Source organism: Oryzias latipes, chromosome 6 (genome assembly GCF_053564925.1).
Source record: "Oryzias latipes strain Hd-rR chromosome 6, Olatipes_Hd-rR_3.1".
NCBI lineage: Eukaryota > Metazoa > Chordata > Actinopteri > Beloniformes > Adrianichthyidae > Oryzias > Oryzias latipes.
In genome coordinates, this window is record NC_136242.1 from 34,895,838 (window position 1) to 34,915,369 (window position 19,532).

The 19,532-nt window shown below is 44.7% G+C and overlaps 1 protein-coding gene and 1 long non-coding RNA gene across 3 annotated transcripts in view; both read right to left on the reverse strand.

Annotated features, from left to right (window-relative positions):
- Positions 1-7,646, reverse strand: part of mrpl23 (mitochondrial ribosomal protein L23) — a 47,620-nt gene extending 39,974 nt beyond the window's left edge. Inside the window, exons 1-2 of one of the 2 annotated variants that reach the window (XM_078949141.1) lie at positions 6,996-7,646; positions 6,539-6,661 (exon numbers count right to left, since the gene is read on the reverse strand). In XM_078949141.1, coding sequence (XP_078805267.1) covers positions 6,539-6,543 — 5 coding nt within the window. In that variant the 5' untranslated portion in view covers positions 6,544-6,661; positions 6,996-7,646. The remainder of the gene's footprint in view (positions 1-6,538; positions 6,662-6,995) is intronic. The other variant, XM_011492939.4, reaches the window with a different exon arrangement.
- A 788-nt stretch (positions 7,647-8,434) lies between these two features.
- LOC144992504 (uncharacterized) lies at positions 8,435-9,095 on the reverse strand. The gene is made up of 3 exons (XR_013656512.1): positions 8,963-9,095; positions 8,727-8,795; positions 8,435-8,600 (listed from the first exon to the last, which is right to left on the reverse strand). It is a non-coding gene; the product is annotated as an uncharacterized LOC144992504 (long non-coding RNA).
- Between the last annotated feature and the right edge of the window lie 10,437 nt (positions 9,096-19,532).

Consider the following 19,532-nt stretch of genomic DNA (forward strand, 5'->3'; position numbering starts at 1 on the left):
GTGTGCTCGGTGTCGTCTCTGTGGGAGTGACGTGTGCTCGGTGTCGTCTCTGTGGGAGTGACATCACTACAAGGTTTGTGAAAGAGCGGGAGAACAGCTGGAGCCCACGCTGGTTTCAGAGAAGTGGATCAATCGACTTCTGACGAGCATCAAAGACTAGCAGAAACAATAACCCCAACACACCCTTACAAACACACACCATCCTCACAACTACCGCACCCACACACACACACACAATTACATAAGCACCATAGGAGTTTGGCAGAGAAGAGGCAAAAATCAGAGTGGGAGGCGAAGCACCTGGATGAACAGATTATGCTCCAAACCCCACCAGAGACACACAGATGAAGGACTGCAAACTTCCATCCTCCTCCTCCTCCTCCGTGTGTCTGTGGGCCTCTTCTAGCCTGAAGAGAACCGTTAACCTCAGTTACCTCAACAGGAAAAAAATTCTTCCATTCCAGTTTCTGGCAAAGGGCCTCTGCCGTTCTCTTTTCTGTGGCTTTTCTGTGGCTTTTCAGAGCAGACACTAAAGGTACTTTACCTTCTTTAACTTTGCTCTGCAGAGTCACAGAAAAGCCGTGTGGGCATCAGACACCTGCCACCCGTGTTGGTCACATGACAGAATCTGCAGAAAGGCAGCACAGAGCAGCTCCTCAGCATGTTTGTCAAGCCAAACCATGACTTCTCACTAATAAGTCAAAGTCCTCTCCTCACCTCCTGGTCTACACTGATGAAGATGCCTCCATCTTTGAAGCTCTCACGCCCTCTTGTGGCAGAAATACAGAACTACAAGTAAGGTTGGCTGAATTCTTCAGCGGTGAGACTTGAACAAAAACCAACTTTGGTCCAGAACGGAAGGTTCTCTACGGCTGGACCAGCAGAACCATCACAGTGTGTTGCTCTTCACAGAGGAAATGTTTTAGAAGGAGCCTTCCTAACAAGTCCCATAGCATGCTGGGATTTGTAGGCCAGAGCTTCACAGCGGAGAAGCAGTTGTTTGTGGGTGTGTACATACACGTCACACATCAACAGCTCAACAAAACAGCGTGTGATTGGGACAAAACGCCGACACTAAGCCAGCTCAGCTCTAGCGAGGAACGCCACGTCCAGGAAGGGACGTCCTCCAAGAAAGCTGCCACTCCGCCAATACACCAGTCACACCGGCATCAAGGTTTGGCTCCGCCTTTCATCTTATGTGCAACAGTTAACACAAACTTTTGATCAGAATCAGTCGTAGCGCTGTAACGAGTATCCGAGTACAAATATTTACGACATCTGAGATCACTGATTCTCAATCTTTATGAATCTACTAGAATGCAGTAAAAATCTTCTTCACACAATTATGACTCTAGAAAACAGAATAACTATAAACTAAACAGATCAAGTGCACTACAGTCACTTCAGTAAAAAGTTTAAGTGAAGCTTTTCTTTTTCAGAGTACAGCTATCTGTGGAAACTGTCAGAGTAAAGGACTCTGGAGGTTTTCTAGTAGTTCTGTTGCTGCATCTTCATTACCGTCTTCTGGTCATCGATCTTCTGTTAGCAGAATTGTGAGGATAAATGCTCCACAACATCAGCCATGTTTATGTGTCGTGTCCTGCTGACAGAAAGACGTTACCCCATGGTGATCGCCACATCAGTAACTTACTTAGGGGGAGATATGATTCAATCATTTACAGAATCATGCTTGAACAGTTGCTGTGTGTTTGTCTTTACACCAGATGTATTTAAATGAAATGTATTTGATCCTCATTTATAACTTTGCTTAGAGCAGGAGATGACAACAAAACAATCCCAACGGAGATTTAGAAAGAAAGAAATGCTATTTATCAGGTTAAATTATGTCCCACTTGAGTTTTGCTTCCTGGTAAACGTCAGCAGTTGGTCTGGGCAATTAAAGATTTAATCAATCACGGTAAACCCTCGTTTTTCGCGGGGGTTACGTTCCAAAAAGAACCTGTGATAGGCAAAATCCGTGAAGTAGAAACCTTTATTTTTTTTCAATTATTATACAATTAAATCCTGTATTATACATTGAAAAGAAAGAACAAACCCTTTTACAGGCTCAAGCATTTGTTTAATAAATCAAAGTACTTTAGAAAGTTTTTATTTTCAACAAATAACTTTCGTACTGTACTGTCAAATAATTTTAATCATCAATGTGAACAGAAGGCTTCAAATTGCAGAGATTAGCCCCGCCCACCGCGACCGAGTAGTTGTATTAAACGGGAGAAAATTTAAAATGATTATGAAAAAAATACAAAGTACAGTGGGACAAATAGTGACTCAGCTGTATTTTACTGCTCTTCAGACTGAGCCGCTGCATCCTGACTCCGCTCTGCAGTGTTTTCTTCTTTTGAAGCCCGCAGTGCAGCTGTGTTTGTTCAGGAGAACAACATGATTGGCAGTTGCTGTCCCTCTTTTTTCTTCTTTGCAAAAATATCCTTATACACCGACATGCCACCATCAAGAGAATGCAGAACACAATGCACGATGCAAATCCGTGAAGTAGCGAAACCGTGAAAAGTAAACCGCGTTATAGCGAGGGATCACTGTAATTGGAATCTGTTGTTAAATACTACAATCCTAAATGATATGATGCTAAATGCTACGATGCTATCATGCTACAATGCTAAATGCTACGATACCATCGTGCTAAATGCTACGATGCTAAATGCTACGATTCTATCATGCTACAATGCTATCATACTACGATACCATCATGCTAAATGCTACGATACCATCATGCTAAATGCTACAATGCTAAATGCTACAATGCTAAATGCTATGATGTTATCAAGGTACAATACTATCATGCTACAATGCTAAATGCTACGATACCATCGTGCTAAATGCTACGATGCTAAATGCTACGATTCTATCATGCTACAATGCTATCATACTACGATACCATCGTGCTAAATGCTACGATACCATCATGCTAAATGCTACAATGCTATCAAGCTACAATGCCAAATGCTACAATACCATCGTGCTAAATACTACAATGCTAAATGCTACGATGCTATCATGCTACAATGCTAAATGCTATGATGCTATCAAGCTACAATACTATCATGCTACAATGCTAAATGCTACGATACCATTGTGCTAAATGCTACGATGCTAAATGCTACGATTCTATCATGCTACAATGCTATCTTGCTACGATGTTAAATGCTATCCTAACGAGCTGTTCCATGTGTCGCCTTCATGTGATCACAGACCGGTTTAAAGTCAGTCTATAGTTTAACTGTAAGACGTGGTGGGAAAATGCAACAGAATGAATTCAAAAAACATTTATAAAAGCATTTTTTATAAAAAATAATAAGAGGCACTTTGTTTGCAACTTTATTAGTACTAAACATTTTACAGACAGCGTGGAAACATTAAAGGCAGAAAACAAAGATTGACTAGGAGTTCCTCAGAAAAAAACTTTTGTTTTTAAGTGATGTTTTCATTTTGTTGTGACTTCCTCTTTGTTTGCATTTAACATAACATCAGGGGGGTATTCCAGGGAGCATGTTTAAACTAGCCTGACTTTAACCCTGAACTCTGGCTGAAATCCACCTGAACTTGCTTACTCTGGGTATGTCGGTTCCAGAAGACCGGATATGAGTTAGCGTAATTACGCTCGACTTATGTAACCCTGGGTTAATGCTCGTGCACGGAAGGTACATAAAGACATTCTCAATAGATCGCAGATTTCCGGAGTCACCATGGAAACGCGCGGAGAACCAAAGAGAGCGCTACACTTCAGTGAGACGGAGTCTAAGATTTTAATGATGGCGTGTGAAGATTATACGTCCATCAAAAAAGTAAAACAGCTGCATCATCAGAAGAAAGAGTTTCTGCTTGGAGAAAAAGAACAAAGTAAACGCACAAGTTTCTGATCTTATTTCCATTTTCCTTGTGACGCATATATATATATATATATATAACTTATCCAATTTTGCCACCTTAAATTAAATACTTCTATTGGTAACAAATAATTGAGTTAAATTTAATCAACCTAATTTCTTACGTCTATAAAACTCAATAATTGTTTATACAACTCAACTTTACATATTTATCAAACTAAATGTCATATTACTCCAATTCAATTAATATTTTTTCCATCTTAATTAATTATATTTCTTGACTTCTCATATGTCTAAGTATGAGCCGGCAGATATGCTCATTTTTATAACAATAGAAAGGACGGGGAAAAAATGCACATTGCGCTCAAATTCATTAAAGAATTCTCTGTCTTTGTCATTACACGAATAATCGGTAGGTGTGCTATATAAACTCATCATCCTCTCATTCACTCTTACTCATGGTGCAGAGACGTAAGCACAGTAGGACAAAATAACTCAGCAAAACATGGCAAAACACAGTAAAACAGCTGAACAACTAAACACATTTGGTCAAAAAGCCACACTTAAACCCAAATCCGTCCAGACAGGCAAAGGGAATGGTATCCCACAATCCCTTGTGGTGCCGATCTAACAGCAGCACCAAAGTTACACCTACTTAATTGAATTAATTTGAATGAAAGTAAAATAACTGTCTGAAAACTACGTGTTATTTTTAAGGTGACTTAACAAAAAAATGATTTATTTTAACTGAAGCAAATAATGAAGTTAGATCAAAGTATAAAGTTTATCTTTCCAACATCCATATATGGTCTTATCACCCTCTCATGGTGGAAAAAGTATTATCTGAGCTTCTTCATCCACTAAATCATCTTCAAATGGACACGCCATGCTGCTTCACCTCTCTGTAAACAAACTAACCTTCAACTAAACCTGCTCCAGACCAGGTTATGTTCAGAGCATGAGTTGCCATGGTAACTTGACCTACCGTGAAACATACCTCCATTTCTGGAACCAAAAGCTGAGGTTATCAACTTCCTTAGCCTCAAACTTACCGTGGGAGCTAGCAGAACCTGCTTTCTGGAAACCCCCCAGTTTAATTTGTAAAATAATAATCAGTCGGTTGGTAGGTTTTCTTCTATCTACCAGCTTGTCTGGTGTGTCATAAATGAGATTTTGGTCTCTGAGGTTGTGACTTCAAACTTGGAGCATCAAACCATCAACAGCTGAATCCGTTTCCAGCCGTTTCTACCAGAAATGTTCTGCCGAGTCGTTCTAGTGTTTGTCTTTATGAGACGGTCCAGCTAGCGGTATCTCACCAAACATCTGCTGCTTTGATCTGCAAACTTTTTTACACCTTGGATATAGTAGAACTTTGTGTCAGAGACCATTTCCAAAAGATTTGATCAGATAAAATAGTTTTTCTTAAATATATTTTAGCATTTGTGATTTTTGTTAAAGAAAATAAAAGCAGAACGAAAAGAAAGGAAAACAAATTGCTTAAAATCGAAAATAACATTTGGAATGAAAAAAGATTTTATTCTTTTTCCTTCAATCATCTAAACATTTGTTCCTTTTCGGGGTCACGGGGCTGCTGGAGCCTATCCCGGTACCTCGTGGGCAAAGGCAGGGGTCATCCTGGACAGGTCACCAGTCTGTCTCAGGGCCACAATCACACACCCATTCACTCTCACATTCACCCAGGGGGCAATTTAGAGCAACTGATGAAGCTATGCAGCAGGTTTATGGACGGTGGGAGGAAGTCCCCGGAGAAAACGCACGCATGCACAGGAGAACATGCAGACTCCACACAGAAAGCCCCCCCCCCCATTGGTGTTCTGGTTCCAGCCAGGACTTGAACCAGGACCTACTTGCTGTGAGGCAAGAGTGCTAACCACTGCCCCCCCCCCGTGCAGCCTTTTTTTTTACCATTTTGGCCCCCTCTATTGAGCAGGAAACAAAACCATCGCTGTTGCTTTGGATCATATAAGAACAAAATGAAAATGTTCTCCACGGTTTTTTCATTCAGAGTTTAAATTGATTCTGTTTGCTTAGCTTACATATTTTTACTACACTGCTGTGAATCAGCGATCTCAGACATCCCAAATATCAGCTCTCAGATTTCTAGAAGAGGTGACAAATATCCGGGGTTCCAGCCCACTCCCACGATGGAGTCACTTCAAACCTTTCAAAGGGAATCTGCAGTCCGTCCAAACAGAGGAGAAGAAACGAGGAAAGGGCTTCTGCTAGCAGAAGACACCTGTAGGTATTCCAGCTCTGCTGATGAGCAACAAAAGAAGATTTCTATTCAAATAGGAACCCAGACAGACCTCACGACCTCACGACCTCATGACCTCATGACCTCTGTGTGTCCAGTTCAGGAAATAGTCTGACGTTTGAAGGTGTTGCTCAGGTGGAGCTTTAATAATAAAGACTGTTATTTACGCGGTTGTTTGATGTAAAACATGAATTCTGCTTTAACCTGGAGGTTGTTCTGGAGTAGTTCTGCATGTTCTCTGCAGAGGAACGCTGACTGAAATGAAAAGAGGCCAACGATGACCTGTGACCAGAACCGGTCATTTCTACTCCTTTTTCCTGTTCCGTTTGAAAGCGCTGCAGCATCTTCATCCCGTTAGTCATTTCAGTGAGTCAGAGTCAGGAATATATCAGGAACTTACTCCATCGGGACCCGGAACTGGGCCGTGTCCGGAGGCTGCTCTTTTCCCGGCCTCACCAGGGTCAGAAACCAGTTGGGTCTGAAGATCCTCAGCTGAGGGTTTCCCAGCTGATAAATGGGAACGCTGGGAAGAGAGACGGAGCCGACGTTACCGTTGGCAGGAAGCTTGGTTAGGCTGACGGTGACGCTGGCCAACACTTGACCTGCCATGCTTCATTATTTCATTTTGAATTGATTCTATACGATACAGTGGATGAGATTCACAACTTGACCTCAGATCGATCTGGTTGGACGAATCAATTCATGGATTAATCAGTTCAGCCCTAATGATTGATCTCATTCATAATCAATGAGATCAATCACCCAGCTTCCCCTTCAGCAGCAGTTTGACACACACGACTCTAACATCTGACCCGTTTCCATGGTGATTCTGCAGTCTGAGCTCGGTGGACTCTCACCTGTCCGCGTGCGTGTGATGAACCGGTGTTGATTGTAACCACCCCGGGAGACGTGAACGCGCATTGTTTTTAGCATAGCTGGCTAATGCTAGCCGCCTCACTGCCGGCCGGGGGCTTTAAAAGAGAAGCGAGTTCGTAATGAAGCCTTACAAGTAACGACCTCATAACTAAATAAGGAAACTCCGGATAATCTGAGCTATTTTCTAATCGATTAAGCGGGGCTAATCGAAGCTAACACGAGTTAACGCAAGCTAACTTGTCAGCTCGTGAGCTAGCGCCCTGCGGATTTCCCGGTTAGCTGTATTGAATGAGTCCAGTTTGTGATGGACTGAACACACCTGATGCAGGTGAGCAGTGACTCCAGAAGCAGGGCTGTAGCTCAGGAGGAACAGGAGGCTAGGACGAGACCCGCGCGCGGAGGGGGGCAGCGGCGCTCCGGGCCTCGGGCCCGCGGACACTCGGTACTTACAATATGTTTCTCATCGTCATCGTTACTGCGGCTCGTCTGCAGCAACAACCGCCGGGACGAACATTTGACTTCTTTCAAGGTTTCCAGCACGTGCAGACATGCACTTCCGGGAACTATACAATGACAACTTTACAATGCGCATGCGCGAAGCGTCCCAAAGTGCGTCCCCTCCAAAGAGTTATATCACTAGAGGAGACACGCCCGTTTTAGAAGTCTGGCCGACGGTAGCGGAGCGCGACGCCATCTTGGTGAGGTCGACGACGCCCACATGGCAATGATTTCTATTCCTTTTAGAGGTGTCTAAGTAGCTTTTATATACTATATATATTTTTACATTTATATATATATTTATACATATATGTAAATACATTATATTTATATATATAATATATATAGATACATCATTTGTTGTTGTTAAAGAAGAGAAACAGTCAGCCTTAAAAGCTCAAACTTTAATGAAAATGCATTGTTGCAGGGTTCTTACAAATAAAAAAAATATTACAAAGAATTTTTAAAAATAATTTCTAAACATTTAGAAGTTCTAGACCTCTTTGACATGTAATTTAAATTATTTAGAAAAACCCAACAATAAGTCAATAACATACAAATAATAATAAATCAATAGTGAATCAATACAAACAATAAATAATAACAATAAATAAATAATAAGTCAATAAATAATAATAAAAACAAGTCTATTAATAATAATAATAATAATAATCATAGTAATAATAATATTAAATCAATAGTAAGTCAATGCAAACAATAAATAATTACAATAAATAAATAATAAGTAAATAAACAATAAAAAATAAGTCTAATAATAATAATAATAATAATAAAATTTTCAAAAGAAGTACAAAAGTAAACAATAGATTTATCCTAAAAAAAAACAACAACAACAAATAAAAATAATAGATTTATACTGATTCATGTGAGTGATCAATTTGTGTAACACAGATGTTATGGTGTCGGGTTTCAAGCAAACAGTCTGGCCTCTCATCAAAATGTGTTTCCACAAAATGTTCTGAACATATCCAGACTGTATTACTAGTTGGTACCACAGTGATCCATCTGGATTAGCTCTTTTTATTGCTAAGATCCACTTTTTCCTTAAGTCTGAATCCATTGGAAACCTGCAGGAAAAGTTCAGTCACTGAGTCAGAAATGTATAAATCTATATCACTATAATAGCCTAGTATGCTGTATACAGGTTTAGCAAAATAAAATGTACATTTATGTCGACAGCAAATTCTCCGTACATCATGCAGCATGTTGATAACAGCCCTGCAGCATCATGCATGTCAACATGTGTACGATTAATGAAGCCCCTGCAGCATAAAAAGAAAAAAATTATAGTACTTACCTTTGAAATGATATACCTTCCTCCTTCATGGACTCATTTCTCTGATTTTGGCAGTTGAAACCCAAACAATGAACTGGTATTATGCAAAAAATGTAATCACATGCATTCACTGCAGCAGTAAGTTGACCTCACCAAGATGGCGGTGCTCTCCTCCCATGAGGAATCACGTGATGTCTCCTCTAGTGATATAACTCATTGGTCCCCTCCCCCTCCTCCTTATTTGGTGGAGTTTTACTGCGGATGGTACACAGCGTCGAAGTGCATTACCGCCACCTACTGGTGTGGAGTGTGGGTCAGAAAGTTACTCAAGTCAAAGTCAGCTTTGTTTGTCAAATATACTTCATTCACATGATATTCAGCACAGATTAAATGTATTTCCTCTCAACTTACAGTGTAAGCAGCCTATAAAATAACAATAATAATAATAATAAGAACGTATGAATCCCCTTACATTTTTATTATCATTTTGTCTTCCTAAAGAAGCAAATCAGAACCGAATATTTGCTGGTGTCACCCAAAATATCTGTAACCTCCCAGTTTATCCCTTTCCTTACAAGACAGTCCTTCATCAACTGCATCACATTTACCGTTCATATGTTTTCCTAGTTTAAAAAGATTAGAATTTCCATTGATGTGTGACCAGATCTAAGTCTAGACACAACCATGCTCTCTGGTATCGTACGTCCAGCAGATTCCATCTTCCCAACAACCCTCCGGATGCTGTAATACCACCTTCCTTTATTGCCCCACCCCTGCTTTGTCATCTGTCTAATATTTCCTATTCATTACCTAATTTCCTTGAATTCCTATGTGTGCCGGTATCCACATAAATACAACAGAGTCCTGCTGACTGTAAACTGTATTATGTCTGTCCTTTTTTTAAAACTTTAGTAACAAATATTGTACATGCAAAATACTAAATACAAAACTCCACACTGTGTATAAAGGACAATTTTCACGTTTGCTAGGGAAATGAACAAAAAATCAAAAAACCATAATAACAATGTAAAACAGGTTAAGTAAAAATAAAACAAAAATAATAAAGGCAAAGGAATCTGTTGAAGTTTCAAAAGAGACCATGTTTCAACTGTTCCAACAGCTTTTTTGTTAGTGGAGGATTTTATGTAATGTCCTGATATGTCCATTGAAATATCAGGTCTGCTGTCTGAATAACTGCTTTTATACTCTCTAATGACACGCAGAGCATATAAGGCTCTTCAGTGGTCTGATCCATTGCAGACACAACAATTTCCACTGCCTACACTGAAATTTCCAAACGGAGTTTCTTTCGAAAAATCAAAATTAATTCAGGAATTACAAATGCCGTACCTAGATCCCCCGTAGGACCCTTTGATGCGTTACTGTATATTTCTACATAACCACTGTATTAATTTATGTATCCTTGTATTATAGGAGGACTACGGGATTTGCATCTAATATTTAACAGTGATAAATCCACTGAACAGGGGGTGGCAGGCAGGCAGGGGTTCTGCCTCAGCTCAAAGCCCACCTCCCCCGACTCCAACAACATCATCATCAAGTATGCAGACGACACAACCGTCCTCAGAGGAGGGGACGAGTCTGCATACAGAGACCTGGTGCACAGGATCACCATCTACGGAGAGGACAACCACCTTGTTCTCAACGTAGAGAAAACAAAAGAAATAATCGTGGACTACAGAAGGAAAGCACCACCACATCAACCGCTCATCATCAACGGGACTGTGGTGGAGCGGACCGACTGCCACCGGTTCCTGGGTCTGCAGACGACCAACAGCCTCAGCTGGGAAAGAAACACTGTTGCCACGGTGAAGAAAGCCCAGCAGAGGCTGTACTTCATCAGGCTGCTGAAGAAGGCCGGTCTCAAGCGCCGGACCCTCACCCAAGCCTACAGGGGGCTTGTGGAAAGCATCCTCACAAGCGGACTAACAGCCTGGTTTGGTAACACCACCATAAAAGAGAAGAAGATGCTGCAGAGGCTCATCAACACAGCGGGAAACATTATAGGTTGCAACCTTCCATCCATGGAGACCATCTATGAACAGCTCTGCAGGAGGAGAGTCTCTAAGATCATCAGAGACAGACACCACCCTGCTCATGGACTGATCCAGTGTGTGGACTCAGGCCACAACCTCAGACACCGCAGGCCTTAAAGCATCCACGCACACACCACACGCTTCCACGCACACACCACACGCTTCCACGACAGCTTCTTCCCAACAGCAATCAGAATGCTGGCAGAGGACATCAGAAAGGGAAGACCGGACTGAATTACTGAGTGCAATAAACAATAATATGTGCAATAATTCTTCTGTACAGACTGGGCCGCTGCAATATTCATATTCATATTTTACTCATATTTATATTTTTTTATATACCTTGTAAATTTGTTGTCTAATTTTGACTTTTAACTTTATTCTATTTATTTTTTTATTATTTTTCTTCAGTTTTTTTGTCCTTTTTAACTTACCGTGACATGAGAGATGCCAAAAAAAATTCCGATGTACCGCATGTGCAAACGGCAATAAAACCTTTAATCCTTGAATCCTGAATCCTAAACTCTCCATAATCAACCACAGCAGCAGCACTGGCAATGGCACAGAGGGACTGATGTCAAGATTATCTGTCCCCATTTCTTTTTTTTTTAATTTTTATTTTTTTATTTTTTTATTTATTTATTTTTTTACTTGTCCTGTCCAACAGCTAGGCAGGCAGATGAGAGCTGAGGGCCTCTTGTGTTGGACATATTTTACTTTAACAAGAGGGGTTATGAATCTTCAGACAAACCAAAGGTATGTCTGAATAAACCCCTTTTGGAATTGAGGCCAAACTTTATTAATTTCAATCATGTTTGAAAATCTTTGGTGTTGGACCGGACGGAAAAGGAAAGAGGGGAAGAAGAGAGAGGGACGCTAGAGAGATGGGGGGTAGGAGGGTGATAATAGGAGGGGAAGGGGGATAAGACCATGAAGCAGCATACAGCAGACAGGTTTACTGGTTGTTTATCATTACGGTACGGTTCAAATGTAGTACAAAAAGGGCGGGGCCTATCCACACACACACTCAAATGTTATCAACACACCTGCTAGCTGCAAAAATGTCCACATGTCGACATGTACACAAAACAGATAGTGCTCACGAACGCATACCTATGCCTTTAAACCAACTAGTGTGAAATCTTTCATTCATTCAATCATGCAAACTATTAGTGCAAAGGTGAGCTAACACCTGTGCTCAGGTGAGTGTTTATGTTCTTCTAAAATGGATAGTGGAATGTGAAAAGAAGGAGGGAGAGAGTACAGCCATCCCCACCCCAAGACCCCCGCCGCAGCAGCAGCGGCAGCCGGAATTCCCCCGCCACACGGGAACAGGCAGGGAACAACCGCCCCCCGGGCGACCAAGACCGCCACCCAGGCCAGGGCCAGCAGGACCGCCGCGAGGCCCCCAGAGGCAGAGAGCAGGGAGGAGCGGAGGGAAAGAGAGCGCCGCCCCAGCCCAGCCAGGAAAGCAGCCCCCCCGCCGCGCCGGGAGAGCCCAACGCAGGGCCCCACCGGAGAAGGGCGCCCACAGCCCCAGACGAGCACCCCACCGGCCCCCAGGAGTTCCGGGCATCCCCCCGCCCCAACCCCAGGTACGAGCCAGGACCCCCCAAGGGAGACCCGCTCCGCACTCCACGCAGCCATCCACCCGGCCCACGGTTGGTCCAGGGAGGAGCAAGGCAGGGGCCCGCCGCCCCCGCCCAGGAGGGGGGAACCCCGGGGAAAAAAGGGTGGCCCACAAGGGGTGTTATAAATATGGCCCGACCAGGCTCGGCCACTGTTGGAAGTTTGGCAGGGCCCAGCGCTCAGGGGCAAGGACCAGGACCCACCCCCCAGGGACACGAACACCCCGGCTCAGGTGTAATATGAACCCCCCCACAGTGCGGAGAGAGCACCGCCGGGCCCAGGGAGCCGGCACCCAGGGGACACGCCCGCCGTCGCCAAGGGGCCCGCACCCCCCACCAGAGAAGGGGTAGGGGACAGATGGACCCAGGTCCCACCTTCCTTGCAAAATGTGTGTGCGTGTGTGTTTGTTTATGTTGAAATGTATATATTGAAGGGGGAGGGGTGTGTGTACTAAGGGGGGTGCAGTTAAAAATGGTGAGTAGGGCACTAAGGGGACATCTCCTGATTACTCACAGTGATGTCCCCTCACCCTCCCCACCAAGGGGCCCTAAATGTCTAAGGTGCGGTTAAAATTGGCAGGTAGGGTGCTAGGAGGACATCCGCTGCTTGCTGGCAGTGATGTCCAAGCACCCCCCCTACCAAGGACCCTACATGTCTAAGGTGCAAATAAAACCGAAAGAGGGGGGGGCCACTCCATACGGAAACCATAGGAGGGGGGCCACTGCCAAGGAACCCCCCCCAAGGCGCATCGCAGGCTAGACCCCCCACCCCCTCACCCTAATATGAGGTTATATGAGGAAGGGGGTAAGTTGGGGACAGCTGGTAGACTGTCCCCTGGTGGTCAAACAGCCGTCCCCCAGCCCCCCCCCCCAGCAAAGGGGCCAGGGCCACCCAGCCCAGGGGCCCCACCCCCGGAGGCGCCGACACCCCAGGCCCGGCACCACCCGCCCCACACAGAGAGAGAGGAGCCAGAAAGCATCGCCACCCCCGGAGCAAGCCCAGGCCCCCACCCCCAGACGCCGGCCCTAGAGGAGCTCTGGTCAGGCCTTGACGGGACCAAGGAGGCCAACCGGCCGAGGCAACCACTGATTGCCTCAGCGGAGACCCCGACCCGTTAGCCCCCCCGACCCGTACCAATAATGGGCCCCCCCTCACCCCCAGAACGCCCCCCCCACAGGACAGGGCCGACAAGCCCCCCACCCCACCCCACCCCAGACCCCGCAGCCGAAGCGGATGACACCCAGAGCGTCCCGTCCCAGAGCCAGGGAAGGGCCGATCCCAGCCCCAGGTGCAGATGGGCAGCCCATCCAGCGCCACTGCCCCCCCCCCCCCCCCCGAGCAGGGCCCCCCGCCAACCCCCCCCAGCACAGGCAAAGGGACCACCCCCCCAAGCCAAGCCAGACCACCACCCCACCCCCCCACCACGCACCCCCACACCCAAGATCTGTCCCCATTTCTAGCGTTTTCTGTCCTATTACCCATCAAAACTCTTGATTCCTCTTTTCTGTGTCTCCAAAATGTCATTCAATATATTTTTGGTGGGATGATTCAGTTTATGCCCTTTTAGGTTGGCCCAGTATTGTAAATCCAGCTGTAACCTCCACAAATCCAACGGCAGTTCTGTCTTCTAAATCTGAAGTATGCTGTTGGTGTCGTGTAAAACGCTCCCATTGAAATCCTTCAAGCTTCAAACTGGACTCTGTCCAGCCTCCCAAGACTGTTTGTTGATGCTGAACCATATCCAGCACTGGCATGGCCAAACGTGGCTCTGATGAGCTTTGACCATAGCTCGTCTGCACCACAATCCCTTCCCACTAAGCATCACATCATGTCAAGAACCTTCTTACATTTATCCACTATACGATTGATATGATGATTCCATGTTAGCTTTTCATCCAAAACTAATCCCAAATATCTACATTTCTTGACTTGTTCTAATTCTTCACCTTCCCACGTACATTTTGTACTAAGCCCTAGTTTTTGTCTGACACCTTTGTCCACACCTTTGTTTTTTTCCACTGAAAACGTAGATCCCCATATGCTGGCCCAATCGTCTACCTCTTTGAGTCCTGACTGTACTTTTCTAGTCACATGGACCAAAGTCATGCCTCTCTTCCAAATAGCACCATCATCAGCAAAAAGGGAAGCCCCCCCCCCCCCCCCCCCCCAATCCCTTCAAACCTATCATTTATCATTATCCAAAATAGCAATGGACTGACAATGCTTCCTTGTGGGGTTCTATTATCCACATTGACCTTTGAAGAATACTGTTCACCTATTTAACTTAAATTGTTCTCTCTTGTAGAAGTCTTTTATCCAGTTATACATGTTCCCACATCCCCCTAGCTTACCCAACTGAATCGATATTCCCTCCCTCCGCATCATGTCCATGCTTTTCAATATCAAAGAATACAGCCACAACACTTTCTCTACCCACCAGAGTGGGTAGAGAAAGTCCACCGGACCAAAATACTTCCCCCTTTTCTTTGTCATTTTTACCATTATTTTGTAAATGTAGTGCAATCAGCCTGTGGTGCTCAGGGTTTGATTAGTCTTTCCCAGGTTTGTTTATCCTGATCCAAATTGCTTCCTTCCATGCTGTTAGCAACCTACTTTCTTTAAGGTTCCAACAACAGGTCCTGAGACAAGTCACTTCGATTTTTTCTCATGGTGTAACAGATTCCATGACTCTTGTGTAAAGCTTTATTCAGTTCTGTCCTAGTAAAATAAATATTCAATAAATTAACTGTGAAACGTCTTCTTTCTCGTGTTTGGCCATCGTTTCTCAACAATTCTTCCCGTCTCGGTTGTCCTTCTCTTCCTACATTGTCAGAACTCTGAAGTTTGCCAAATCTCACCGCCATCATTTCAGCTTTGTCTCCGTCTGATGTTGCTGTTCATCAAAACTGGGAATCCACATTCTCTCTGAATTCCATTCATCCAATTCTTCCCCATATCTTATTTATATCCATTTGTCGACCAATTGTATCACAAAATGCCCTCCAATATTCTCTCTTAGTGATTTTGATTGTTTTTCTGACAGCAGCTTGTAATCTTCTACACACTAGTAGGATCCGAAAACAATCAATAGTTTCAAAGCTTAATTCTCAGATTGAAGGACTTTGGTACGTCCCTCCGTCCACCACGGCACTATTCTGCATCTCCTCTTGCCATGCTTTGAGGAATTGATTGTTTTGTTGCCCTCAGAATTATTTCACAGATATTTCTGGTAAATTCATGTACACTTTGTCCCATACTGTCTTTAAAGTTTCAGATCACATATATGCCCCAACAAGTCCCACTTGGCCTGTCTCAATAGCCACTTGGTGGATGTGATCTGCATCCACTCCTACTTTATAGCAATACTGGAATTACTGCTGCTGCATTTTTCATTTTTTATCTTTTTGTCTTGTTATTTCAATCTATTTCCTTATTTGGTTATGTTTATTTATTCATACAGCTACCTTACACTTACTTTCTTTTATATTATTTATCCCTTTATTATTTATCCTTCTACCTTGCTAGTTTGCACGAGAGCACAAGTAACCGAAGTCAAATTCCCTGTACATGCGCTGTACTTGGCAAATAAAGTGATTCTGATTCTGATTCTGATAAGGATGGGGTAATGATCACTGCCTATTGGCTTTTATTACGTCTTGTTTCCTGATCTAGCACCAAGCCGAGTCGCAGCCCCATCATTCAAACAGACCAAGTCTTTATCCTCAAAAAGTCTCCCCTCTTCATCATTTCTAATACCCCTCAGGGGTTTTGTGCATCAAATTCCCCCATCACCAAAATATTGTCCATTGGAAGCTCTTGTCATTTCTCAAGGCTACGTTTTTTACAGGGGTTAAACAAATTTGTGATTACAATATTGCCATCCTCAGTATAGATTTCAACTATAACATATTCAAAGTCTTTCCACACATTGGACTGGAATGATGGACTCATCCGTTTCTGCTGCAACACAATTTTTAACGCTTTAAGTTGATTTGATCCGATTAACAATTTGCCTCAGACGGATGGATCTGATTGGATGGTAGAAATGGATTCATCGTTACACGTCCAGCAAACACAGCTTTGACAGAAAAATGTCTCTCTTTTTCTTTTTCTACTCTGGCAGCACTGACAGCCATCAGCTCTTTTTCAGGTGTGTGTTGGTTGAACTCTTCTCCATGGATCAGACTATTTCCTGGGACCTTGGTAGTGCAGGAACCATCCGTCATCGTGGTGAATCTTTCCTTGTCTTGCACTCCGCTTCCTCCTCGGCTGCAGGTGATGCAGTAGCTGCATCCGTGACCTCAGCGGCGGCGTTTGGCAGAGCAGGCTCTGTTTAGAGGGGGGGCTCAGAGAGCCCCGCATGGACCTGCAGCCTTCAGGTCTCACGCTGTTTTCCACTGCTGTTCATAAAAACAGATTGTTGGATCCTGAACACAGCTGTGCTCCTTTGGAGAGTGTGAAGTTAAACTGCATGTTATTATATTTTATTGCTTTTTCCAAACGTACTGCTCGTGTTGCAGTTCTTCCAAAGATCTCATTTCCTTTTTGATTCAATTGTAGCCGTTTATTAAAGGACGTTTTGGAGCAGTTCACTAAAGTGAACGACTCGGCTCCTCAGCTGGGTCCGTGTCGCTCCGTCACATGCACACGCCTGTCACAAAGCCATGTTTGCCTGTGACACGCATGCAGCATGTGCAATCACAATATGCCTCTTCCATTAAAGATTGATTTGGAGTGGAAATGAGGCCTGAAGGCCCGGCACGTCCAGCTTTCTCCTGAGGAGTTTGGGTTTGTGCCCATCCAGCCGCCCCCCCCACATGGCAGCTTACCTTCTGCTGAACAAAAAGGGTCAAAAAAACCTTAGAAGAACACGTGGAGAGCAGGGAGCGCCGGCGTCAGCAGAGAGGAAGACTGCTCCTGTGGACGAAGGAACATTTTCACAGCGGAAGCAGACGGAAACTCTCGGGTCTGAACGTCCCGCCAAGTTCAAGCGCCGAGGCCCGATGGAAACTTTCCCCTGGAACTCGGGCAAGTTGTTGGTGTTAAATATCCTGGAAAAATCTGAGAGGAAGCAGTAAATTGAAGATCCAGACACGATGGTAGAACTTTGTCAGCTCCAGTCGATGTTTCAGCGCATTACTAGATTTGCTGTTGTGGCAAAAATTCAGTTATTATGAGAAGAAATAAAAAAGGAAGTAAACCACGAAGTCTGCACATAAACGGCTCCAGAGGAGCAGAAAACTCACTTACTCATTACTGTACACACAACATGTGTGTGTGTGTGTCTGTTCCGTCCTTTGTGACAGATTCTTTGATTCTTCGTCTTTTTCTTTCTTTTCTCTGCGGCAGAATCCCAGTTTGATGATCTTCAGCATTTAGCTGCTGTGGAGGAAGTTTGCTGTGAAAAAACAGCAAAGAAATCCGTCAGTTTCAGTCTGAAGCGTCTGGAGGCTGCGAGCCGTTTCCTGAAACCATCAGACGGACTGTTGGACCCTTCTTGTTGTCATTTTGTCGTCTGCTGTTGCAGGACTCCACTCGTGCGAGGTTGCAGATGGATCCACAGGTGATGGGGAAATGCATGCTGGGATTGCTGCCACACAGGTAGTTTGTTGTTAGCATGCACTGCAGCTTCAGGGGGCATCGGGAACTTTCAGGAGGGTTTCCTGTGATGACGCTGCTGCAGCGTGAAGGAGGCCAGCGGCGTGCTGGGGAGGCAAACCGTTAGCTTGTCTGCGTCCCTCGCCATCAAACTCCGTCAACACCAAACGCCGTGACAGAGGGAGCAGCGGGTTCAGCTCAGATTCTCCTCTTTCTTCCCGTGGGGGGTGGGGGGATGCCATGCACCAGTCTGCAAACTATTATTAGCCGTGACGGGCAATCCAGCTGGCGTGTTAAGTTCAGAGCCTCCCCTCCTAAAGTCATCTGCTTGACCTCTGACCCAGGAGTGTGGCTGTGCTGCAGCCGAGGTTCAGGCTCCCAATGCACACGCCGTCTGCCGAGCGTGCATGTGCAGCCCAGCGTGCACGTGCAGGGCTGCAGGCCGTCTCTGAAGTGGAAGCTCCTCCCCTTGGTTCATGACAGTTTCCATCTGATGACCGGAGCTCTGCCGTTGCTCCTGGACCTCCATCATGGAGGCAGCAGGTTCCCCCACATCCTCACCCTGTGTCTTTGCCCCCACCATGTGCTGCATGAGGGGGGGGGGGGGGGGGGGTCAAAGGGAACAGTCAGCTGATGCTCTCAGGAGCAAAGCAGAACTCTGGGGTTCAGCCTGAAGACACGCTGCTGTTTGAGGCCACATCGATCAGCCTTTTGTTGTGATTGACAGCAGATGTGAAGCAGACACCTCAGATGCTGGCGGATCCGCCACCTCCGACTCTTTGCCCTGTTTCTGCACGAGTTCCACTGAACATCTCGCTTCCTGTGATGATCACAAACAGGCCGAGCATTTGAGTTTGAAATCCAAACAGAGCATTTCCAGGAGAAACCTCAGTGACGTTCACGTCACCGACCCCGGGGTTCGTCTGAAGGTCAGGCTCTGCATCGCTCGTCTCTTCGGTTTATTTCTGACCTCAGCTGATGTTTGTTGATGAAAAGGTGACTCCTCATTCGCAGAAGGTTGAATTGTGTTCCTGTTTTCTGTCCTGCAGCAGACACTTTTAGTTTTGGAATTAAAGCAGAACTAAACTCACTTTCTGTTCTGGAGTCATAGTTTTCCTCAGATCTCTCTACTCTTGATCCTTTAGTTCTCCATGCCTCTGCTTAGTGCAGAGCCATTCTGTCCCACTCCCCTCCAGGATCCCTCCTTCCTGTGGACCCCCCCTGAGCTGTCTTTAGGAGTTTATCCTTGCAGAGAAGGAGGGTCTATAAGGGCAGGGATGTTGGTTTAGTCTAGATTAGCCATCACGCGTTGAATTCTGGGACTTGGTGTTTTTTCACAAATATCACAGGCGTGAAGCCCATTGAGGCGCCTGTTGGTGCAAACATTGGGCCAAAGAAATACAATTGAATTAAAATTGAATCAGATGAACCAACAGAAC